Genomic DNA, 26,192 nt, shown 5'->3' with positions numbered 1-26,192 from the left:
TTTAATTCGCATGGTATATATTTACATTGAAGATTTTCGCGTACATAAGAACACCGATTTCACACAACGCCTATAAGAAAAGTCAATCACCACGGGGTGATTATACTTACAACAGACATCGTCCTATTTGAAGTTGCCAATTATAACGAAACCTGGCAGACATATATAGTGTACAATCTGGCACAAATGATGCAGTTGAAAATGAAGATAAAAGCAGAGATGTTCAAAATAATCGCATCCGTAAGCAATTTGAAAATCTGATACCATTTATAGCAGGGGTGGCCAAAGCATCGATCGCGGTCGACTGGTCTGTGTTTATTTTAAATTCAAACATATTTTTGACTTTAAATTACTACATTTCTTATGATCACTTAACACATACGATGTTGGTAGACCGCCGTCTATAATTTAAAAAAAAACAGATCGCCCTGTTGTGATCAAAGCCACCCCTGATTTATAGCGATGTCTTTAATTTCTGTGCCCACTGTCACATTAGCTGCAAAAGCATCAAGTTTCGCTAGGACAGTCAACTTTGAATCGCGCGACATTCTCTGTTAATGTACAACATTGTTTAATACTCAACCAGACAGGGATGTATACAGGGTATTCCACAATTACTTTAACAGCCGAAAATGAGGGGTAGCTGAGGTCATTTGAAGTAACTTTTTCCTTTGCGAAAATGCAATCCGCGGCTTTGTTTACGAGTTATTAACGAAAAACACTGGCCAATGAGAGGTGACGGCGCGAGAGAGAGAGAGTCCGCAGCACGAGGCTTTGACAGATGGTCGGGACGGATTCGAGCCGCGTTCGAAGTATTGAACAAATCACGAAGCGAGAACTTACGGGATTTTTTTTTACTACGTAACAGTGATATTTTTAAGAAAAACGCTGTTCACCTTTACTTTAGAACGTCTGAAGAATATTTACTAATTTTCCGGACCCGAAATAGTAAGTAATTTAACCATGACGGCCGTTTTAATTTTCTAGTGTGCATGACACCTCGTGTGTAACATGTGAAATTTTTAAGCAAGGTGTACAGTGAAGATTAACAAAGTACGTAAATGATATTTTAATTTAAATAATTCCGCGTCCGAACACAGTTTAACGAATGATCCGCAAAGCTAATTTAATAAATAATAATCGCGTTAAAGAACGTAAGGGATATGTTTGTTAGAAAAATATGAAGAATATTATCAATAATCTTGACATAACCCTGGTATAACCTTGATATAACCTTGATTTGTCAAGGTCATATCAAGTTCATGTCAAGGTCATGTCAAGTTCATGACAAGGTCATATCAAGGACATGTAAAGGTCACGTCAAGGTCATGTAAAGGTCATGTCAAGGTCAACATATGAAATTTTTAAGGAAGGTGTACAGTGAAGATTAACAATGTACGTAAATGATATTTTAATTTAAATAATTCCGTGTCCGAACACAGTTTAATGAATGATCCGCAAAGCTAATTTAATAAATAATAATCGTGTTAAAGAACGTAAGGGATATGTTTGTTAGAGAAATATGAAGAATATTATCAATAACCTTGACATGACCTTGATATGACATTACATGACCTTGATATGACCTTGACATAACCTTGAGATAACCTTAAACTTTACATAACCTTGACATGAACTTGACATGACCTTTAAATCATTCGTTTAACTGTGTTCGGACACGGAATTATTTAAATAAAATATCATTAACGTAAAATATCATTTACGTACTTTGTTAATCTTCACTGTACACCTTGCTTAAAAATTTCATATGTTACACACGAGGTGTCATGCACACTAGAAAATTAAAACGGCCGTCACGGTTAAATTACTTATTATTTCGGGTCCGAAAAATTAGTAAATATTCTTCTGATGTTCTAAAGTAAAGGTGAACAGCGTTTTTTTCAAAATATCACTGTTACGTAGTAAAAAAAAATCCGGAAAGTTCTCGCTTCGTGATTTGTTCAATACTTCGAACGCGGCTCGAGTCCGTCCCGACCATCTGTCAAAGCCTCGTGCTGCGTACTCTCTCGCGGATTCTCTCTCTCGCACCGTCACCTCTCATTGACCAGTGTTTTTCGTTAATAACTCGTAAACAAAGCCGCGGATTGCATTTTCGCAAAGGAAAAAGTTACTTCAAATGACCTCAGCTACCCCTCATTTTCGGCTGTTAAAGTAATTGTGGAACACCCTGTATAATTCCCACTTGAGCTTACAACTGCTTAGAATAGGCAAAAGCCTATACGCCCCGCTGCTCCAAAATGTCAGTAGATAGACAAAAAAAGATCAATCCTGGTTAAGAGTTAAAGACATTGTTCGTTCGTGGTGGTGAGCTTGCTGATTCGAAGTTGGCTGGTCTTAGGATCGTCCCTTTGGTTGCAGGTTTGTCGACGTTTATCCGCGTTTGCAACCTGATTCGTCGAGATTTGAGGCCTCTCGCGGAGGCTGCGCAGCATGTAGCAGCGCTTATGAGTACTGTGCCTGCTGTAAAAGCTGTCGTATCCGCTGCTCGTCGTGGCCGTGCGTCGCAGTGCCAAAACCGCGTGATGACCGCCTATCGGCAGCCCGCATCTGCATCCGGCCAACATTCTTCGTTTGCGCAGCAACCCCCTCATCGAGCCATCTCCGGCACTGCATCCTGCGCACACGTCATCCATCACGGCGGTTCCTTGAATGCTCTGAAACAGTATGCCAGAATCGTTACAGGTGTAAGATGTCAAACAACCTTTCAACTTATTGTCTTCCGGCTTTGAACTTCGAATGCAGAGATATATTTGAAACAAAACAATTTAAGACATTGCGATTTAATGTGAGCTGTGGTTCTAACCAACGTGTTATTAAAGCAAACGAATGAGACATTGTGTTACCCACTCTTGTAACTTTTGGTTCAGAAGAGATCCTATCGTTGCCGTTTGGCAGCTACAGTCGTCCACAAAAGTGTTCGTACACCACTTAGAACGCAATAACTTTTTTGAAACTGGACTAAGTGACTTGAATTTTTTTTTAGATGATAGTGGGACGATGACCAAAACGCTTTTTTTAAATTTCGCTATTACTTGGAATGGCAAAAAAAAAGTAGAAACCCTCATCTTTTAACTTTTGTATTTGAGCCTATAACGAAAATTTAAGAAATGCCTTTCGTAGATCTTGGTAACTTATGTGCATGTTGAAAATTTTATCGAAATCAGTTTTGTGAGTTATAACAAATTAATGATGACAAAAATCACAGTTTTATCACGATTTTGACCAAAGATTGGTAGAAATCTGTAGTTCTTTTTTATCTTACAGCGCCATACTTTGGCGCCAACTCCTTATTATACGATTTTTGTTAGCGTTATATTCGGCGAGCAATTCTTAAAATATTGTATCTACGAACGAAACAACTCAGGTACGAAAATCTCAGGTACGAAATCAACAACTTTATTTTAGGAACTCGAAAACTATAGAAACTATAGAAATTGTTTTTGCAATAAAGAAAGGAACGGCGTTTAGTACCATTTTATGGATATGACCGTGAAATCGGCTGTATAATTTTTATCACGCACTCGATATAATTTCACGGACGCTTCGTGGAATTCATATTAGGGGCTTGATGAAATCGCGATACTCTCATCCCTGAGTATTGTTCATAAATTGCTGCTGCGGCTCTGTCATGTGAATTCTAAGAACGTTCGTGATGTGTGGAATGGTTACTCGTGTTTTCGAGAATCGCGATACAGTACTTTCTCTCATATTGTCCCTCAGCTTGGAAACGAAAATGGATAACTTGGGGAGAGGAGATACGATTATTCGAGGCTCGTGGCTCGCTTTTATAGTTGCCGATTAATTTTACCAATTTTGATTGCATCATTCTCGAATTCTTTGCGTTCCCGAATCCCTTAGTTTCGTGATCTACTGATGGACGTTTAAAATCGATTATCTTGAAAACTACGTCTCGAATGAATAAATTTCACTTCTACACGTTTTTGAATAAATAAACGTTTGTTTTGTTCTTAACTTTGTTTAGATTTACTCATTTTCTTTATTCTTTATTTATATACACACATGGTCGTCGAGGTAAATATTTTGGGCCATAATTGGTAGATACGATACAGTTACGGAAGAGATAAACAGAGCAACCGTCGCTAAGATCATTCACTATAAGAACCACCGATCAGCGAACTAGGTAGTGGGAAATGGTCAGCCGTGAGCTGAGAATACGACCGGAGGACGGTAATACACTTGCATCACTTCGAGCCGGAAAATCGCCTGCGGTAATCATTGCGTGGTTTGGCTATAAGAAGACGTAAGTTTACGAGTTGGCCAAGAAATTCAGGACGTCTGACAAACCCTAAAACCCTGGTTGGTCGCTAAAAGGAAATATGTGTTCTAGTACACACTTTGGGCGACAACACTGTAAAACGCTATCATATTAAACCATAAAATCTTATATTATGAGAAAGAATTTCTACTTTTGTGTAACATATATGTCATGGTTTACCTGAGGAGTCGTTCTTCAATACCGGCCTTTAATTAATATCAACATCTAGACTGTGGATCTTTTTGCGAAATGAAAATTGTCTGCAATAGTTGAAAAAATCAGTGGCTATACAGGGTAGACCAGAATTCGTAGTACAATCGAGCAGAGGGTGATTCTACGTGAAAAAATAAGAAACAAATTTGGTATAACATTTTCTTTATCCGGGGCTCCTTTTTCGAGAAAGTCGACTTTAAAGTTCGCACATCTTTGTAAAGGATTTAGTTGTTTATTCTTCTACCGCAGTTGCCTCCGTCCGAGGTAGTGTTCACAAACATTAATCGTTGCGTACTATCTACTCTCGGTTGCTCAGAAGAAGTCTGTTGTTTCGGTAGAGTGGCAAGGGGGGTATTCTGCTAATCGACGCAAGGGGCAAGGGGAATCGGACGCCCGCTCCACCTAATCACGTCTCTTGTACAGCGCGTAACTTAGCCAATAATAATCAAAAGTCAGGAATCAACACAAATTGGAAGACTAGTTGGAGCGGGCGACCGATTCCCCTTTTGCCCCACGCCCCTGGCGTCAACTTCAATATTAATTATCTCAAAAATTGTAAGCCGTCTGTTCCTAGAACCGGGTACCATTGCATTCAGCTTTACAAGCTCTATCGCTGTACCAAATCTCCTAAAAAAGTGAACGTTAACCCTGGGCACCTTTCCTTGCCAGACAGTCGCTTATTTAAAATACGATGCGTCGTACACTGACAGATACATACATATTATTCACGAGGCACAGCACATCAAAGGACACCGTGAATTCTCACTCTCCGGATTGAACATGAGATGTTTGATAAACCCGATATTTTAGAGGATATCAAACGGTGAAAACCAAGAGAAAAAGATGTGTTTGCGAACTCTTCGTCGTTTTTAATATCCCTCTGTCTTTCATAATCCAACGAAATGTGTGTTCTGTCATTCGCAATTGCGGAATACATTGTACCATATTCTATCGTATCTGTTTTGCGGTCGTACTCACGTGGTATGTAGATGTTTGAACGAATGATTAATCGATTTGACTCCTAAAATTTCTCTACATCTACTTCGACCGTTGAGCCGAGGAACGTTTATTGGAAATATCTTTCTTTTTATAACAAAGAAACATAATAGAACTTTACGAATAATATTAGCCATGAATTCTGCACGCGTGCAGTTCCCAAATTGAACAATTTAGGAATATTGATTTACGTTTCAGTTAAACTCAGGCACATCTTTAAAAGATAGCAATGTCACTTATATTAATTTACTTCAAAGCGTAATATAACAGTATATCAATGTGACAAAACTTATAACGATTGAGGGCACGTGTGACTAAAAAAGACACTTTATTTAGATGTGACAGAGCTTTGGAATGATTCAAGAAAGTGATAGCTTTGAGTAATGATGGTTGTTTGAATACCTAGAACTTTACTTCATCAACTGTGGATGGGAACTTCGATAGGAATTCTAGAACTTCACGACTTGAAACTTCTAGACTAAACTAATAGTGTCAGAGTGAGCACATTATATTTTAGGCATTATACAACGATTTTACAGTTGAACTCGTTATTGAAAGTATCCTCTTTGTTGCAATTCTAGAACTAGCAAATACACTCTCGTCTGAGTCTATCGGCCACGAACGAATTAATATGGTACAGGTTAATCGCAAAATATAAGACACACTTATGACACAGCAATAAACTGTTTAATAATATTAGAAGAAAAAATAGGTGATTTAACAATAAATGATAACGATAATTTCACAATATCGATGAATTGAGATAGTTCATTAAAGATTATTTCTCTTTTTACATTTGAATTTCTTTAAAGTTTTGTTAATTAAATATTTCATATTTGAAAATCTGCTATCTGTCAGTCACCTCTGCTATATTGGGATATTCCGAAAGTTCATTTCGTTTCGCGTACAAATTAAAGTTAGATTAAGTTGAAAGCCAACGGAAAACAAACGAATGATCTTCTGAAAGTTAAATTGACACGAACGCATTTGCGACTGCTTCTACCTATCAACGTCATAAATGGATATAACGAGCTTTTTCGTCAATTCAGTCACAAGAGGTGAAAATTTATCTTGCACGAGATCTTAAATACTCGTAAAAGCAAAATTTCGCGGACCCTATTTCACATATACATATTCCGAATAACAAATATTTATGATTGAACTTTGACTTTTTCAATTAAATATTTTGTCATCGAAATGCAATGGTCATACAACATACATAGATTTCGATAATTATGAATCTATCATTGAGAATCTGTGAAGTCCATATGAACGTTATATGTATGTATTTTTGAACGAGATTGTACTTTCTGATCGAGTAAATGCCATTTAGCTCGCGAAGAATAGATTGCCCAGTCGCTACGGAATGAAGGGAAAGGATATGGCAGTTAATATAGGATGTAATACGTTGGAATATCATCGATACTCCTCCGGTACTAATAAGAGGGCTCGTTTTTACCTTGTCTTTTTTCCGTGGCGGCGCAGTCGGAAAATAAAGGCTTCCTCGAATTATTATACATGCATAGGTTCCACACACGGACTCGAACTGCCGACACTTACTCTGCGACGAGATCTTCGATGGACAAGCCCGTCCGAACCGCAACGAAGAATTTCAACCACGCTACGTCGGAAAGTACGAGTCATGATGCAATACACCACAGGATTCAGCGCGCTGTTTGCATGCCCCAAGAATAGGGAGTAAGCGTGGGCGTACTCGATCGCGTTTCTTTCTCCTGCGAACAATATTTGGTACTGTATTTTCCGTTTTGCAGGAATTCAAATATTTATACGAATGTAACACTCAATTTTCTCTAAAATTGCAAACTTTCTTTGAAAACGTAGATTAGAGCTATTCTACAATTTATGGATAATTAAAATGAAAATATGTATTTCTTTCTCTAATAGTAAGATACATGCGTTACGTCCTTAAGATCGTGGGATGATATATCCAATGGGTTAATGTCAACGTTTCTTTGTAGATCAGAATGGAATTTGAGACACGGACACATACTAGGCTCGTAACTTTGTTTTTGCCTATTGCTACTATTATATACAAAGTTTGATTGAATATCGTATGACAAGACCGCGAATTTTTAATTTAATTTAATTTTAATTTCACAAGAATATTCACATCTTGACGACGAGTATGCACAAAACGGACAATCTTATATGGCTGATAAGGTTTTGTGTACCCTCTGCAATAGCTCCAGATTAACTATAATGATCAACAACAAGAGGAAAATACACCTACTTTTCTAGCTGTTGCAGTATTTACTTTGAAGAGATTCAGGGCGTGTTTGGAAAAGGAAGTGCAGCACTTTTATAACGATATAAAAAGCATACATAAAAAAGATTTATCCTCGAGATAAAATTGCGTTTAGAAAAACAAGCGACAGGACTTACGCATCAAGCTAATATTATATTATTGTCCGGGACGGTCATGTATGTACGCAAGTGTTTTTTATGTGTCCCGGCTTTCGGAAGTAACACGGGATTTCAATTAAAAGGCGCGTGACGATTGTTGTGGTTTCATCAATGGGCCAGCACTCACCGACTGCGTCCAGATCGATCAAGAGCATTAAAACGTTGTACGGCAGCCAACATAAGGCGAACAGCACCGCCAGAAGGAGCAATATCCAAGCAATTCGTCTTCTCTCACGTACAAGCCGGAACGTCTGCGAACAAAATGCGGTTGCACGCAGTCGCGGACGTGACAGAATTTCGACGCATGTAGATCGCAGGAACTCGTTGTCTAATCACTGTTAGAGTAAACGGCGATTGTACTCGTCGACTGTGAAGACTGCGAAGTCACAGTCTCGACTCGTCGAGCAAAACCGAAGCTACTGCAGAGAATCGTACGCACGAAGGGCGGAGTTGAAAAGAAACGTCGAGGAAGAAGTCCGCCCCAATGGTAAATTATGAAGTCTCTGAACGAGGGACTGTCCCTCTGGCAAATACCAGCTATTTCTAGACGTTGTCCAGACTACCGTTGAATGGGCTTTAACGAACCGGAGTTCGAGGATCGATTTGTACACCGAACTGGCGGGTTCTCTTAATCCAATTTGGTAAAACGCGCGATATAATTTCGCTCGATTAAATGATATGATCAGCCGATTAGAGCTGAAGTACGAACCAACCTGTTGTGAGCTAGCATTTCCTCTGACGCTGTCGCAATCGAACGGCGGCTTCCGGGAGCACAACGTTCGCCCCATCATGGAGTAGGACAGTATCACGACGACACCTGAAGGAAACCAGGTGACGAAACCAAAAAGCAACATCAAGAGATAAAGGAAGAGGATGAGGATAAGAATACTGCATCTATGTATAGCGTGCGAGTGTAGTCTTTTAGTTCAATTATTGCCTTAGTTAGAACTGCTGTAAGACACAAGTATCGAAGTAGTGGACGTATACTATTGATTATAATTAGTTAAACTTTCGTTCTATAATTTCCTAAGCCTTCAGACAAACCTTTGAAGATATAATTTACGTATTACAGTAATTTCTCCCGGAAATGCTAAATTTCGGGTTGCTGTGAATTTCCCTCTGCTAGTTCTACGACTGTGTAATTTATTGCTACGTCGATGTTAGTCAAGCGTGTGAAGCGGCACACGACGCAAATTCCCGGTAAAAAATTTTCTGCGAATTGTTCACAAAAATGGACAATTTGGGAAGAGGAGATACGATTATTCAAGTCTTGCGGCTCGTTTTTATAGTCGCCGATTGTCAACAATTATAAAAATGAGCCGTAAGGCTTGAATAATCATATATCCTCTTCCCAAATTGTCCATTTTTATGCACAATCTGACCGCGAATTAGGGAGAATTTAATGTACTAGGTACGTGATCGTCGAATCGTGTCATGTGGCCTCCAAATTGCCTCCGAATTGCCTTCGAATCGTGTCACGCGACGTCCGAATTGCCTTCGAATCGTGTCACGCGACGTCCGAATTGCCTTCGAATCGTGTCAAAAAATTAGAAATAAAAAAGTCATGTCATCGTTTTTATTCTAGCATTACTTTGTATGGTTTCTTTGTATTTAGTATTCTCAGATCTGCCGATTTCAATTTCGACCTCCGAACATTCCTAGGGGAAATTACTGTACTTGAAAATGAACATGTTTTCGCGGAGATAATAAAATTGATTGTGTTTGATGGTTCTCGATCGCGCATGGATCTTCTACGTATTCGCTGAGAACGACATTCTGCAAACATTTTGTCGGAAAGAAAAATTCAATAGAACAAAATGGTCAATCTAGTGTCTCTATAGAGTTGCTTCGGATTGATGTTGGTAACGAAATACAACGTTCAAAACCGAAAAATGTTCCGAATTGATTCGAAACTGTCAAAGGAACGTAGAAATCCATTCACGTGCATCGTTTTATAGATTTAATTGATTTTATTCCAGAACGAAGTTACTAAATGGCGAAAGAGCTACGATTTATTAGTTTCGAGCCTTTAGAAACGTTTAAAAGCACGATTCAGTATATTTTTCTGTTGGAAACTCTTGCCCGAAAAGGTGTGTTAAATTTGTTGCGTTGAAAAATAAAACGAGAAATGATGTGCTACCTTCGACGTTTATGTATACCATGCATGTTTCTGCTTACCGGGGATTGCGTATACCAATACGAAGCACACAGTTCCGAAAAGATGCGCCCGAATACCCAGAAGCCCGAAATCTTCCTTACAAGTGTAGAAAACCGGTGGTTTCTGCAAGGAATTGCTCGTCACTGACCAGAATCCCCGGAGAGACGTGTTGAGTTTCAAGTCCAGCTTCGGACTCTGCAGAGTCATCTGGCAGAAAAATTGGTCAAAGTTCATCCGGTCGGACTGTCTTCGAAAAACGAAAATCAACAAGGAGAAATGTACTCGCAACGAGCTTCCCGCCAGCGACGAGGTGTTCCAGATTTCCTTATTTTCGTCGCACGCTTCGCGAGGATATAAAATGCTGGAATTACTGTCTTGTCATTTGCGACCAGGAATATAGATGACAGCGGGAGACACGATGCTAAATGAAATTATTCCGTGTGATGTTCAGAAAAAAATCGCGACATTGGTTCTTTTGTAACCGCGGTACCGTTCATTGTTATCCCAACGATTCATCATAGACACGTAATCTTGTTTTCAGAAGGCGCAGCGATTAGGAGAATAATAGGGTCGGACAAAATGATGGAAACACCTCGTATACTAACAAGGAGGGTGCGGAACTCTAAATTATTCTATCATACAAAAATATTCCATTAATTGAAATAAATGAAATTTTGTTATTCTTTAAGTAGCATGCCGAAATTCCAGGAGATCCATTACCATTTTTTTATTATAAATAAATTACATATATAAACATTTTTTGCATTGCATCTTTCCTTTTCGAGGACACCACAAATGTAAATGGCATACTTTTGGTCTTTGGTTCTATAATAAATAGTTACAACAGTAAGTTCCACTTCTAAATTTTTCAGGTATCAAATGAACTATTTACAATTCCATAACTAATTTTATAAAGTCTACACACGACTTACAAGTAGCGTTTGCACTATTTTCTCCGAGTCCTGTATTTGTTCGGCAATAATAAACGAAAAAGATTTTTCTGCAACCGAGAAAACAAGAGAACGATAAACAGAACGTTCTAGGGTAAGTGTGGGTATTACTGCGGACGAACCAAATACTGCGGTATTTTATGGACGTAATCAAATCTAACAATGTAATCTTCTAAAAATAAATCTCATCATTTTTTATATGTTTAATATTGATAATTTATGACACACAAGTGATAGTAATCGCACTTTTAATTGATTTATTGATTTTGATATTCGGAAACTTATAAGTGTCGAGTCTTATGAAATACTTGTAACGGCAGCTGTGAACGCTGATTCGGAAGGCATTTATATTTTGGTAAACTATTCATTTTAGCGTTATTTTTAGATAAAGTCTATCTATAGATAAAATCTATCCTTAGATGTTATTTACTGGCACAGTAATTGGCGCATAGTTTGTACATTTAAAAGAAAATTGATTATGTCAACCTTGATACGCAGTAATCGGTACGTCCGCAGTATTTGGCTCGCAGTAATAGATACATAACCGCGGTAATATATGCACATGTATTTCTTTACTTGTAGAGTAGTGTATTACTACACTACTCTTTACTTATTTAAAAGTAAATATTCGAGTTAAAGAATAATAGGTATAGCTCGAGTTGTCAATTTATTGACGTAGAAGATCTTATTTTCTCTGTACAAAGTTCGCCTTCATTGAGAAACCGCGGCAATACCTACACTTACCCTATGGGCTGGTGACTATGAGGGTAACTTGTTTGCCAAATTGTATTTTGCAGTAGTGCGCGTGGTCAGTTGCGATTCGACGAAAAGGGAGAAATGATTGGAACAATTTACTGTTTCAGCAAAACACGCCGGGATCTAACAGGGAAGAACAAATTGTAGTCGAGGTATTTACTTTTCAGCGATCCAACGATCCCGCGTACGTAACTAATTTATTCCAGGCGTATCAGAAGGTGGGAGGTTGGCATTTCTCGCAAGAATGATGCGGTTTGACCTTAATTCCACCCCATCTACCACTTGCCGTCAAGAGAAATACGAAACGTGGCTCTTATCTCTTGAGAAAAATATATGATCCAGATTAGTAGGTAGATAGAATTTTTCACGAATACAATGTCACCTCTTGGCTCTGGGGAATCGTTGGAATATTTATGTAAAGCGGCTGCATGTTTTAAAAGCTTCTGTCAGAAAAACAATCACCGGAGTGTGCTTGGCCACGATATTACGATAAGTTGGGTTTTATACTAACCACCTTTAAGACCGGAGCAAAGATGATTAAAGCGACCAGCCAAAGGGCTACGATAACGAGGACGGTGCTCTTGCGATTGAAAACCCGTCGGAACGCTATGGGGCTTCTTATCGCCAGGTATCTGTCGATGCTCATTGCGGTAATGGTGAAAACTGAGGCAGCGACTGCGACCCCTATAAATGCTTTGTTGGTTAAATTGCTCGACGAAGTTTCACTTTTTTTCCGGACCTTTTTTCATACATTCTCGCAGCTTGACTGAAGATACAGGAAATAAGGTGGAACCTCGATTATCCGAACTTACGATGGCAGAATATTCTGCTACTTAACATTCGGTCCATGGGGCTCGGGTTCATTTGGACTCAGAATATAAATATTGTTATTTGACTATCTAGTTTTAACACAATTGATTACAATTTTTACATGTTTCATTAAGGTCTTTGTAATTTAAGTCATGTACGATTTTTTTCGTCGTCTTATCGTATCTTAAGGGAAACGACGCCTCGCAACGATCCGAACCGAGAAAAGTGACATTTTCAATGGAAAATCTATATTGTCGGAATTGTTACATTCTAACTTATCTAGGATATGAATGCATGCGCTCTATAATGTAATAGTGTATCTGGTCATCTTATAAGTTGTGTCGTATCGAATCACCGCGATTTTTTATGGAAAATACAAATTCTCCAATTGTAGGAATTGAAAGTTCAATAAAAATTTCTTTCTTTCTTTAATAATTGTAATAAGGTGAGTATAATGTGGCAATACGATTAAATTATTCTAATGTCTTTAGTGTTTTGCATTTGATCAATTCAGTTCTGTAATAATAATAATATTCATAATCACAATTTATGTATACAAATATCTGTACTTCGTCTAGGTGGTGTTTTCATAGAAATTTATTCCGTTGCTTTTCAGAAGTATTCGCTTAATATAAAATATGGATTCGAAGCACAATATCTTCTATTTACAAAAATCCAAAGCATGAGTGTTAAGGTGCTCTATGAATTTAAACAATGGTAATATGGCGGAGGATGTTCTTAAAAATACTCGTGACGTTTATGGTGATAAAGATGAGTTTCATTCGTTTCTTTAAATTCTAAATTTTTGATGAAATTTGCAATTGGAAATTTTCAAGAATGTTATTACTATCTGCTATAGAACCATTCGCAGAACTAAGGTTTTAAAGGTTCCATAATATGAATAATTACTCTTTCGCGCAGAATGATTATATTTTCTCTTACATGCTTAGTTTCTGAAATAGATTGCAACGTAACTTTAAACTGCGTTACCATATTTAGGATGGTCTATAAAATATATTACTATGCGAGCTAAAACTTTGCGACTATTACAGTTCAAATATAAGTTGCCTTCGAAGTTGAAAGCTGTTGTTTCGAAAACTGTATGAGAATTAAAAACAGTCTGCAGATTATATTAATATAAAATGGTTAGTGATAATGATATTTGATAGTATATTGATATTTCGAGATGTCATATACTTCATTAACCCGAGAAAGATAACCTACGTCGCAGAGGCGCCTGCGAAGACTGTTGATTTTTGTTAATTTTTCATAGAGGTCTAGTGATTTAAGTTTAAAATTACTTAAAATATAAAAAAATATAATATAAATGCATTTTATTTTTACAATAATGCCAAACCTTTAAAATGACTAGATTAACTTAAATAAATATCCATTGTTAGTATAAAATTGACGCCTTAGAAAAGCATGCGCCTCTGAAGCGTATGGTTATCTTTTACGTACGTTGTCATATGGTTATCTTTCTAGGGTTAATAATATTTACTAAGCGAGGATCGTCTCGCAAATAACTATTAATAAAATAAAATAATTGAGCGCACAGGAATGATGAAGTTATTCATAAGTAATTACCCTGAAGATAAGAGGACAGTTTGCACATCAGTTCACCATAGGTCCAGTCGATCGAGATTGCTTGACTGACAGCCATAGGCATGCAGATCGTAGTCACTAGAAGATCTGCTACGGACAGGTTCACCACGAAATAATTGGTAATGCTGCAAACAAAAACGTTCTGTGTTGCTATTTTGGAACTTCTTCTGTCGTTTATTGTTTCAACATGTTGTTTCTGCGGGGCTGTACAATATTTTTCATCCATACTGTATGAAATATCGTTAGTAAATTTAATTCGATGGTTAATATTGATGATTGCGTTTTAATCGAAAAAACAAATAGCTTTCGCGACAATCGAGTCCTTTACGAATGAGTCCTTATTTATGAAACAGACGATTTCTTTTCTTTCAGATCTCTTTCTCGGTCTGTTGCAATCCCGATGAAACAGATCGCACACGTTTTAACCCATTCCTGTATCCATTCCTATCATTATGTGATAGGTAAATAGTGATTATAACAAGTAGAAGCTTTTCGATCGTGATATATTTTTACGAGGAAGAGAAATATATACTTATTGTGTTTGCTTACATTAACTAGAATACTTAAATATTGACGTCAAGAGAGCAGAATTGCGTTCAGACTTAGAAGAACGGAAAAACTGAAAGAGTGGAGTATTAAAAATCTTCATCACGTATCAGACTCGATAAAATACGGCAAGAAGTTAAAGCGGAATACATAACTTCTTTAAAATTGGATCAAACGATTTAAATATTTCCGACATGTTAGAGGAACTAGTTTACGTGACAATGCGTAGGAAAGTTTTTACAAAAATTGCAATCTGTTGCAATAACCAAAAGAATAGAATAATCATTTTTTTCTACTTTTTGATCGTAGCATATAACGAATTCATAGGTCTCGGTAACTTAAAAATTGTTTCACGACTATCGATTTGCCGAAAGAGTGTGCACGGTTGTGCAAACGCGTATATATATAAACACTTTCTTACACATTACCTACTAAACTAGACCTTCCGATATCCAAAAAAATTCAAATCATTTAGTCCGATTTGAAAGATCCGTTTAATCCGTTTTAAAATGTGCGCTATCTTTTTTGTCCTGCAGCGAAAGTGTGTCTATAAAGCAATGAAACTGCTGTTACGTTATTTGTCACATATAAACAATTAAACTGTTCGACGGCATTTTCCCTTGAATGTCTCCTCCTTGGAAAGTCACATACCGCCAGAGGGGTTGTTCCACTCTCTGTAACACTGTTAAGTTTGAGCTCCCTTCAGCTGGAATGTCTAGACACTGCTCCCAGTTTCAAAACGTACGGAGGTTGCAGACTCATGGGGATAGATTGTTTACTCATGGAAACTTTAGTAATTCATCAACAATCATTCCGACTGTTATACGTTGATCCGACTGTCCAGAGTACTCCGAAGAACTTTCTGCAGCAGCAATTTGAATTTTTAACTTTTATAAGTACTTGATTCTTCCCGCGTTTTTCGTTTGTTATGTATGTAGTATATGGACCGTTTATTTTGAAAGTGGTGTAAGTCCATTTTCTTTTGTTTCGAGAAAATTAAAGGTTAATATGTTTGTTGATTTAAAAATATAGGCAAATTATATGAGGTCTGGCATTGTTTCTATTGTTTTATCAATATTTAATTTGATTATATAGATTTGTTTTAGGCGAATTAGACTACGATAACACATATTTATGGACTATAAATGGACTTACACCACTTTCAAAATTAGACAATTGTAAAAATCGTTTAATTTCAATTTTGAAAAATCAAATATCACTTAAAATATACTTCATTTTAATATAATTTTCTTTACAAATACGTATAACAACACATAAAATTTTATTTTAGACGCCAATTACATTGTCAAAATTAAAAGATACTGATAGTATTTACTTATTCTCTGCATGTGTGGTAGTGTTTCAAAATATGCATGATGCACCGGAGGTATATAAGGTAATAACTGCTTCATGTCTTTATATTTTTCGTAAGTAATAGGCCTGGTATTTTGGTACATAGGCACCAGGGCGATTTTTTCAAATTTTAGTGGTCTTCCAGGTCGTATAGGTAATAAATTTATAATTTTAAATTCTGCGTCCTTCATCGTTGTTTTATAAAAAATGGTATATGGTGCACTTTTGAGGAACCTCAACCAACATATTTGCAACCAATTGACCTGTTCCCCATTAGTATTTTTTTTTATCTGTTTTTTAATCGCATTTTGGAGATTTTTTGTTGAAATGAAATTCTCCCGTTTCATTTCATGTAAGATGAATTTATCATGTTTTCTACATTGCGCTATTACGTTATAGTAATCCTGTGGTGTGTACACAAAATTCTTTTTTCGCAATGCCATTTCTATAATGCCAAAATCTGCATCGTTCGGAAGGTATGAATGCCCCGAGAGTAAAAATTTGTGATGAATTATCTCAATGTTATTTTCCGACTGGACAACCTTCAACCACATCAATGCCATTTGTAAATTTCGATTTTGCCCAGTACACATGTCACTGTAGGCAATAACATGGCTTTGGGTCGTTACATTTTCTAAATGCTTCAAACAGCAAGAAGCCACCTCTTGCGATCCCCTAGAAGCAATGGTTTCGTCCCACACATACATATTAACTTTATTATCGTGGAAATTGTGAAAACCCTCGTTTAAGACGTACATATTTCGCTTGTAATATGCGATTGAGACAGACAATTTCGGGTAAGGTAAGGCTTTTTGTAAATCAAAAGTGAAGGCAAAGTATTTATCGGGATTTTCTGATGCTAGAATTTTATCTTCTTGTAATGCTTTTCTTGATAATTCAGCATTTTGCAAGTGAACATCATGTCTTTCTACATGAATAATTTTTTCTTCGTCATCAGTTATTGTCTTAATTTTCATGTTTAAGAAATCGCATTTCGCACAGGTATCTTTACGTGGCAAATGGAAGCGTAACTTAAAATCTCGTTTAAAGATTTTCCTGTACGTCCATTCATTAACTGAGCTCAAGTTGTTTTCCTTGCATTTTTCCAAGTATAAATTATACATTTTTCTTATATTTAATTCCGGATTTAAAAACATTCGTTCTGGATTTTGTGATCGAGTATAGTGACTTTCAAATGCTGGAAAGCTTTTATATGGTCTATCACTGTATTCGTCAGTAGCTCACTAGTTCTTCTGCAAGAGCCATCCATTTTTCCACGCATGTCTTTCGGAATGTTCTCATGCGATTTTAGGATACAATCAATTCGTCCAGTAGATATTTGGAAAGTATTAATGAAAAACTTCTTACATTCTAAAATGTTTCCACCAGAAGTGACTAGGTAAAATTTATAAGCATATGCTCTTTTAGTGCCCGAATTATTTCTAGGCCGTCTTCTATTGACAGGTTCTCGTTGAACACTACCATATAAAAATACATTTTGCTTATTAAAATCACCTATATTCCAGAACTTATCAAAAATTTCTATACGTTGTGCTTCATTAATACGTTCTATGCATTTCTTCGAGCAATTACAATTTTTGGATTCAAATTGTTTTGCAGGAATGAATTTTCCTCTTTTTGTATAGTACTTTTGTCCATTATTTCGCTTAATTTTGTTTATTTGCTGCAAATATTTTTCTTTATTTTGTTCTGCAGAATTCAAGTTCTCAATAACAATATCCTCATCTGATGAAAATCCTACCTCTATTATTCTTCTTCTCTTTTTACGATTTGTTAATTTGTTGTTCCTAGCGGAATTATTTTCATCCTCTGAATCTAAGATTATTCTTCTGTTTCTATTCATGGGCTTTATGTCTGTGTGAATTTATTTATAATTAAATAAAATAAATATTTTCAATTGTTATAAAATAGTATTGGTTTACCATTTGTTCTTACCTATATCACTATCTGATGTTAATATGAAGTTATCCATTTTAAGAAAAAAATTGTATAATTAACCTAAATTAGCAACTCTTGACACGTAATATCACACTTATTATAAAACAAAGAAAAAATAACAGATTACTGATCGGCAACCATCTGCTATGCCACCTACCTCTGTCAATTGGACTTACACCACTTTCATAATCGATGATTATGCAATTTCATTTACCGATCAATTTTAAGTTGTACAAAACATGGGATTTTTTTGAGAAATTAAACACGGACCAGTTATAACTTTTAATTTCTCAAAAAAATCCCATGTTATAAAATTCCATATATAAAAAATTTACATTAAATTAAGCATGAATTACGTGATATCTCATTTTTCTCAAAAATGGACTTACACCACTTTCAAAATAAACGGTCCATATGTTAATGTTAAGCGAATAAGTAAATATTAGTAACAAAATTGTTAATTTTATAAAATAAAACCGTCTTTTTGATCCGATATTGTAACAGCGACACTTACTCTGTGTTTGACGAGTATACTCGTCATCGCTTGATTCTCGCGACACATACAGGTGCGCGATCTGATAAGGAGGTGCCACAGCTAACTGGTTAAAGTCGCGTCTGTCTCTGAAATATTAAAATTGAATGTCGGAATAATACGACTCCGAAAATGAATTCTTCTGCGGAGAAGAGGAGAAGGCCTTTTCACGGTTAAATAAAATCTTGTAAAGCATTCGTTAAGGTCATTCATTGTGCAGTGACAATTTTAGTAGATACTGCTTCTAAGTGGATGACACGAATGACGCAGAGTGTCTCGCGATTCTTCGAAAGTACAAAAAATTAACATCAAGTTTCTTAATTGAAACATAAGAAGTATTGTCGCTCTGCTTCTTTTTGTCCTCTTCGATAATTAGAGAAACAACGATGCTGCAATAGGAAGCGACGAGGGAACACCCTTTAGTATAAAAAACATTTCAAACAGAGATCTGCAGCATCGTTTTAAACACTGAAATCTATATTGGTGTAAGTGTATGAGCGATAGAGAGGACTACAGTAAATTCTCTTGCCGCTCAGTTTGTAAAGAGGAGATACGATTATTCGAGCCTCGCGGTTCGTTTTTATAGTTCTTGACAATCGGCGGCTATGAAAACGACCCGCGAAGCTCGAATAACCGTATCTCCTCTTCCCAAATTGTTCATTTGTTTGTACAGTCCGAACGTCAATTAGGGAGAATTTACTGTACTCCGAAGGACTCTCCATTGATAGATTTTAACTTTTCATAAGTTTGCGTTGCATGTTTGCAAAGTTTAATGCAGAGTTTGACCGCGTAGTGTCCTCGATATTGTTTTATTGCTTGCTGCACACCCGTACCGAATTTATTGTCGAATCCAACATCTTAGCTTCGTCGTCTTAATGTTTCGACTGAACATGCAGTCCACGTACATTCGTTGAAGTTGCTATCGGTTTCTTAGTTACAATACAGCTAATTGTCGGACTACGGATTCAGTCTCATTGCTTTGTAGAAGTATCTCGCAGCTATTGTCGCGGTTGACTACTATAATATACTTAAAAAACACAGGCTAGCGTCCGTAGCCTAAATTTCTCGGATTGAGGGGGTGGGGGGGGGGGTGAAACAATAATTTCGACTTCAGAAATAAACGTCGACGCGGCGGGTCAACACGTCCCGACGCGCATCGCGAATTCGAGCAGATCGTTTATTTGCACGACGTTTCGCACATATCGGAAATAAGCACATGCCTATGCATTTCTCAATCCAGAGTCCGAGAACATTCAAGGCGGATTCCTTTCCTTGTCGCGACGATCATGGCCGCGACGCGATAGAATCCGGCGAGGAACACTCTAGACCATTTATTTCATTCGCTTCCCTAACGCGTTCGCGATCGACCGGCGGTTTCATTTATTTACGAACGATATCGCCACGTAACCCTTCTATATTTGAACTGGTACTTTCTATTCGCGAATCCAATTCGCGGCCCATTGTTTACACGAAGATCCGTGCGTGCGTTCGCAATTGCGAGCCCACGTGATACGCCCGCGTGTTATTACCATCTGGCCAGATCTTCGATTGCGGGTCTGCGTCTACGATTAATCAGCGATCCGAGCATCCTGATTAAACGTTCCTCTGAAACGATCCTTCCCGCCTCCTACTAGAACTTCTTTCGCGGAACTGGGTCGAGGGAACGTGCGACGCGAAAGAATCGCGCGGAATGCTCGTCGCGACGAATAGCAAACGAATGACAATGGAGGATCAAATCCGCGCAAGGGCGTCCTTAACGTTTAACTTTCCGAGATCGAGCGGTCCTCGATGGATGTCGCGTCGGCGCTCATCGATTTTCTATTGAAAATTCGAAGAATGGTCGCGTGTGTAGGTAATGGCTCGGCGACACACTCGGTCCAACGAGATTAATTTGGTTTGCCCTCGTAAAGAGTCTTGCTCGCAGCTACAATTAACACGTTAAGCGCGACGTCAGCCCCGAGGGGGCTGACAGTGAACTTTCCCTTTGGCCGGTGTCAGTTCATCTGGATCGACTAGTGTACTGTTTTTGGGGCGGCGTCAATTCTTAGGGACTGACAGCGAACTGAATTCGGATCAACTGCATATGGGACCGGCAGTATCAAGGTTAAAATGTAACGCCGGCTTGCCGGCTCAACGGAAAATCCAGGAAAATCAGTCCCGCGCTCAACGTGTTAACTCGATTGGAGACGATCTTATTGTTCCGGAAGCAATATCCTGATGGTAAGCCGACTGTTCCGACACAAGCGGCGCGGCGGCTTCCTTAATCAACAGCCTATACACCCGATACGGTTTCAATCGTCTCGTCGCCGCGTAATTCGGCCAAATCTCTCTTGATCCGTCTCGAGAAGCATCGTCGGTGGACTCAAGTTTAAATTACTTCCAAGTTAATCCGCGCTTTATCAATTGCACGAGGCGGCGCGGCGCGGCGTTGATCTGCTAGACGTTCTCGGGAACGCATGTGCAAGTACACTGTGTACAGAGTCCAGAGATACAGAAGTACATACATACATATATGGGATAGTCCAGGAATCGATCAGTGTAACAATTGAAATACTTCTGATTGTTTTGATGGTTTAATGAAGGAGTGGATCAAACGAATTTGGAGCTAAGTTGCAAATATGAAATCGTCACAGAAATTGTGTCTCGCGAATTAATTTGTTATTATTGGAGTGCGAAACTTTCTGTAAAAGACGAAGCTGTGGATAATAATTAGTTATTGCTTTAACAATTCAAAGGCTCCGTAAAATGAAAAATAATTAGGTTAATGAAATTGCTACCGAGAATTACTCGGATCCTAAACTTTGACGCATTGATTGTATCGATGCAAACATTTATTTTTAAATCTGGCCCAATAATTGCATCGCCCATGTAATATTGGAGACTCGACAGTTGACATGTCAATAAGTTTAATAGTTTGAAAATAGCATATCGATATTTTTCAATTATTTCCATTATTATATTGTTTTAAGTTGCGCTTAAAGTGCACAATATAGTTATCATTTACTGTTTGCAACATCCAGTTACAAATATCGTTTTCTTATAGCAACGTGTTGTTTCTACCCCCCAAATTGAATTGCAAGGTGTGGGCATTATGAAAGTAGTCAACAAAAATTATGATTTTAAGTTTTGGTACAAATCTGTTCGTTGCATTAAAAGTACAGTAAATTCTCTCCAATTGTCGCTCAGCTTGTAAACAAAAATGGACAATTTGGGAAGAGGAGATACGATTATTCGCACCTAGCGGCTTGTTTTTATAGCCACCGATTGTCAAGAACCATAAAACCGAGCCGCGAGGCTCGAATAATCGTATCTCCCCTTCGCAAATTGTCCATTGTCGTTTATAAGCTGAACGACAAGAGAATTTACTGTACTCCTCTCTATCACCCATACACTTACACCAATATAGTTTTCAGTTTTTAAAACGATGCTGCAGATCTCTGTTTGAAATGTTTTTTATACTAAAGGGTGTTCCCTCGTCGCTTCCTATTGCAGCATCGTTGTTTCTTTAATTATCGAAGAGGACAAAAAGAAGCAGAGCGACAATACTTCTTATGTTTCAATTAAGAAACTTGATGTTAATTTTTTGTACTTTCGAAGAATCGCGAGACACTCTGCGTCATTCGTGTCATCCACTTAGAAGCAGTACCTACTAAAATTGTCACTGCACAATGAATGACTTTAACGAATGCTTTACAAGATTTCATTTAACCGTGAAAAGGTCTTCCTCTTCTCCGCAGAAGAATTCATTTTCGGAGTCGTATTATTCCGACATTCAATTTTAATATTTCAGAGACAGACGCGACTTTAACCAGTTAGCTGTGGCACCTCCTTATCAGATCGCGCACCTGTATGTGTCGCGAGAATCAAGCGATGACGAGTATACTCGTCAAACACAGAGTAAGTGTCGCTGTTAAAATATCGGATCAAAAAGACGGTTTTATTTTATAAAATTAACAATTGTATTACTAATATTTACTTATTCGCTTAACATTACTATATACTACATACATAATAAACGAAAAACGAGGGAAAAATCAAATACTTATAAATGTTAAAAATTTAAATTGCTGCTGCAGTCGAACACCAATGTCGTGATACTTTTCTAATCTTATTTTTATAACAATGTAAACACCTTCGTGTAGGATTGGCCTCAAAATATTCTACATATCTTAATATTTGAGAATATGTTTTTATTTTCGCTATTATTACAATTTAAATAATCCAATGGTCACTACTTTTTACGCGCGACGAGTATACTCGCCATGAGACAAAATACTGCCACTTCTCCATGATGAATATACTCGTCAAACACAGCTAACTGGTCAAAGACAAATCGCTATGACTGCTGGTTTCCTAACATCGTACGTTAATTTATCCTCAACAGTTCCACGCTAAATTATTCCTGTTGGGAATGACACGAAAAGAAGGTTTTTAGAGCAGCAAACTCCTCGATCTCCAATGGAAATCGACTCGCCGTTCCGTCGGCTGTCGTAAAACTGTGTGTACATACCTTCTCATGCAGTGGTACTTGAAAACGACCGCGATGACGAGGACATTGGCCGTGACGGCGATAACCATCACGTGCACGTAGAGCACGATCAACAAATAATTGGGTTTGCCGTGGAGATTGTCGTAGATGTACCATAGTATCGAGTATAAATCTGGCAACGGTATTGTGCCGTTGTCTGTGCTGTTGTCTGCGCCGTTGTCCGTGTCGTTGTACTCTACCGTGGTTGTCGACATCATCGTTGTGTTGTCCAAACTGACCGACATCCTTTCGCCAGGAACGCGGAGCCCCGCCGGATGATATCGCGCGCGTCGGAGGGACGGAAGCGACTTTCGTCGCCAACGGGCATGGGAAACACCACCTTCCGGTTCTGTCTTGGATCAATCGTCGTGGGCGGCCGTAATCAATTGCGTGATTGTTACTCGGGGGAGAATGGTTCGGCCGTTGCGGCTTATGTTTGTCGTTTTCGGTCCTGGACGGGGCAAAAAGCTCGCGCCGCCGGCGATTCTTTCATTCGTTCTCGGCCGAACAAATCCGATTACGAATACACGGGCAAGCGGGATCGGCGGTGAAATACATTTCGACGGAATCACCGTAATCGAATCTTCATTTTTCTTGTCGTTGATTTACAACTCCAATCGATCCGCTAATCACTGACGCGTTCGCAATAGACCGAAAAACTTGGTACGTTCGGGTTTAATGATACAAGTTACTGAGCTGACGCTTTGATGGAATTTACAAGGGAAATTCGGTAACTCGAAAGTGAAACAAAATTCGAGACTTCTTCAAAATTCTGACAATGGAAAACGGATTTTTTAAATTTATTCTCTTCCGACGAGGCTTCTAAACGTACCGATACTGTACAAATTCAGCGGTCTGTCAACATTTCTGCCATCGCAAGGCTTACGTTCTCTGTACCTACATTAAAAAATGTAATGTAAATCATTGGCATTCTAAAGTGGCGAAAACGTTTCGGAAACTTATACAGCGTCTTTTACATTTGATTTATGTACATTATATTGTCAGGATAAATCATTAACGTTTCTAAAACGGCAGAAACATTTTCGAAGCTAATGCAGCATTTGTTAGATTTAAGTTTCGTATATTATGTTTTATTAAATTGTTATTTGCGTTCCGAAAGTAACAAAAATATTTTCGAAACCTGTATGGAACTTCTTAGATTTAAGATAAGTGTAGAATGTATTGAAATGTCGGTTGGGTTAATGAATTCAACCATTATCTAGCTGAATTTAGCTTTAAAAGGACATTCGATGTTGAGGTTATTTTAAAGATTGTATTAAATGCTTTCATCAAATTAATAGCGGATATATAATCTGTATGCTGCTTTTGTAATATTATTGCACAAACATTGACAAAATATATCGCTTAAATGAAACGCACCGATTTAAATGGCACTTTAATTGTCATAATATCTCTCGTTTATTTGGAAGAATAAAAAGTTCCGGAATCCGAAAAATAGTATCGTATATTTTGTTTATATTTTCATCGATAATCTACCTATAGGAGTTCAGACAACGAGAAAATTACAAAAAGAGTGTTCATTGTCTAAACAAATGGCTTCTTCAAAAATTATCTTATCTAATTAAATTTCTGCTCGAAACACACACCGCCTAGAAAAGAATTATATTGTCCTAGAACTTCTAATTTCCGAGCTATCTCAAAATTTGTTTTACCCCAGACTTTCCATCAACCACTAGATATAAATCATCCCAAATAAAAAAGAAATACGTGTCAAATATTTTCCAACAAACTACACATTACATTCTCATCAAAATCAGATTGTCACGTTTAGGAAGCGTTTCTATTGAGTGCGCCAATAGTGTTTCGATACACTTCAAATTAAACGGGATACCACTGTTGATAACTCGCGGATGATCAACTATTCCGCGTTATCAATCCGCATACGACTGTCGAAAATATTGTCAACACGTATACGATTGACGAAATACCGACAAAATGGCCAATGGGCTCCGATTTGCATCACAATGTAAACTCGATTACCAGATTAAGTAGAGACTGACGCGTTCTCACGTTAGAGCCGTTGATTAGCTTATAATTAATCACGGACGGTTTGAGTTAATAGAATGGACGGAACACCGGATCGATCTACAGGATAGCGACCGTTAACGAGATGAACGTTTCGGTGATAAAAGGGAACAGGCCCTTGACACGTCGATCCATATTTTTTCCCTTACGCGCCCGTTCTCGTGCACGATGCAGGCTGACGCTGTCAGTAGCAGGGCCAACGAACGGTAACGATAATGCAGAAAGTACAGATACACGCGTCATCGACGTGGAAACAATTTTCTGCTATTTATCCGACAGCGAAGCGACGCGGAATTTGCAAAAAATTTCACGGAAATTAATGCGTCGCGCGTGAATGACGCGTCCCCCAGCGTTGAAGTATTACAAAATAACCATTTTATATTTGCATTCCCTACTTCGTGCATGCGACATTTGAACAGGGAAATGTCGCACTGGATGCGCAACAGACGAAACTTCTCTCGGTACTGATATGAAACGGCAACGCGAGCCACGCGAAATTTCAAAATTCAGGTATTTATAAGTGGCAACCTTGCGCAAATATCCACTAAACAGGTATTTACCGTTGCCCGAATGCTTTACACGTGTTATGTTCACCCACACATCGTTTATATATCGTATCCGTTCCGCGAAGATTGGTTAAAACAGCATCACAAAGCTATAGCTACGATTCACGCGTTAGACAAACCAAATATTTACTTCCTCCGACGGTAAGAATAATTGGCTATTCGCCGACAAATATCGAGAATGGTTACCGAGCATATTATGCCACGAACATGTTGCCGTTTAGTAGCCCGAGACATCGAAACATCACCACCGTCGTTAAGTATCTTATCTTGCTTGTTTGCGTCGCATATAATTCCGTTGTTTTCTGTCTCGCGTGAAATTCGTGGATTCTCAAGAGAAAATCGTCTCGCTATGTCATTTCGACGTTCGCGACAGTTCGTAACGAAGATCGAGAGATCAGCCCAGATTCCTGGCAGCGAGAATATTCGTAAGCGGGGCCACGATAAACTGAAAGG

The 26,192-nt window shown here is 38.0% G+C and overlaps 1 protein-coding gene across 2 annotated transcripts; it reads right to left on the bottom strand.

Moving 5' to 3' along the window:
* Positions 1-26,192, bottom strand: LOC117222262 (RYamide receptor). 2 transcript variants are annotated; one of them, XR_013033765.1, is made up of 9 exons: positions 23,110-26,192; positions 14,192-14,334; positions 12,306-12,478; positions 10,109-10,295; positions 8,644-8,747; positions 8,058-8,181; positions 7,067-7,239; positions 1,626-2,675; positions 1-1,543 (listed from the first exon to the last, which is right to left on the bottom strand). XR_013033765.1 is itself a non-coding variant. In XM_033473882.2 (8 exons), the coding sequence occupies exons 1-8, from the start codon at positions 23,370-23,372 to the stop codon at positions 2,301-2,303; spliced, it is 1,542 nt and encodes a 513-aa protein (XP_033329773.1). In that variant the 5' UTR covers positions 23,373-26,192; the 3' UTR covers positions 1-2,300. The 2 variants fall into 2 exon arrangements, 1 of the variants encoding a protein (XP_033329773.1); XM_033473882.2 differs by having other exon boundaries at positions 1-2,675.

The sequence above is a fragment of the Megalopta genalis genome, chromosome 6 (genome assembly GCF_051020955.1).
Source record: "Megalopta genalis isolate 19385.01 chromosome 6, iyMegGena1_principal, whole genome shotgun sequence".
Lineage (NCBI taxonomy): Eukaryota > Metazoa > Arthropoda > Insecta > Hymenoptera > Halictidae > Megalopta > Megalopta genalis.
The sequence above is the reverse complement of the archived record's forward strand: the minus strand, read 5'-3'. Positions and strand labels throughout refer to the sequence as shown.

What these genes read in the sequence shown, in the direction of transcription:
- LOC117222262 (XM_033473882.2), bottom strand. Translation starts at nt 23,372, where the DNA reads ATGTCGGTCAGTTTGGACAACACAACGATGATGTCGACAACCACGGTA. An exon ending in AAGTACCACTGCATGAGAAG is followed by an intron (nt 14,335 to 23,109) that starts GTATGTACACAC and finishes TTTTGTTTGCAG; the next exon opens with CATTACCAATTATTTCGTGG. An exon ending in ATCGAAGATCTCGTCGCAGA is followed by an intron (nt 2,676 to 7,066) that starts GTAAGTGTCGGC and finishes ATACTGTTTCAG; the next exon opens with AGCATTCAAGGAACCGCCGT.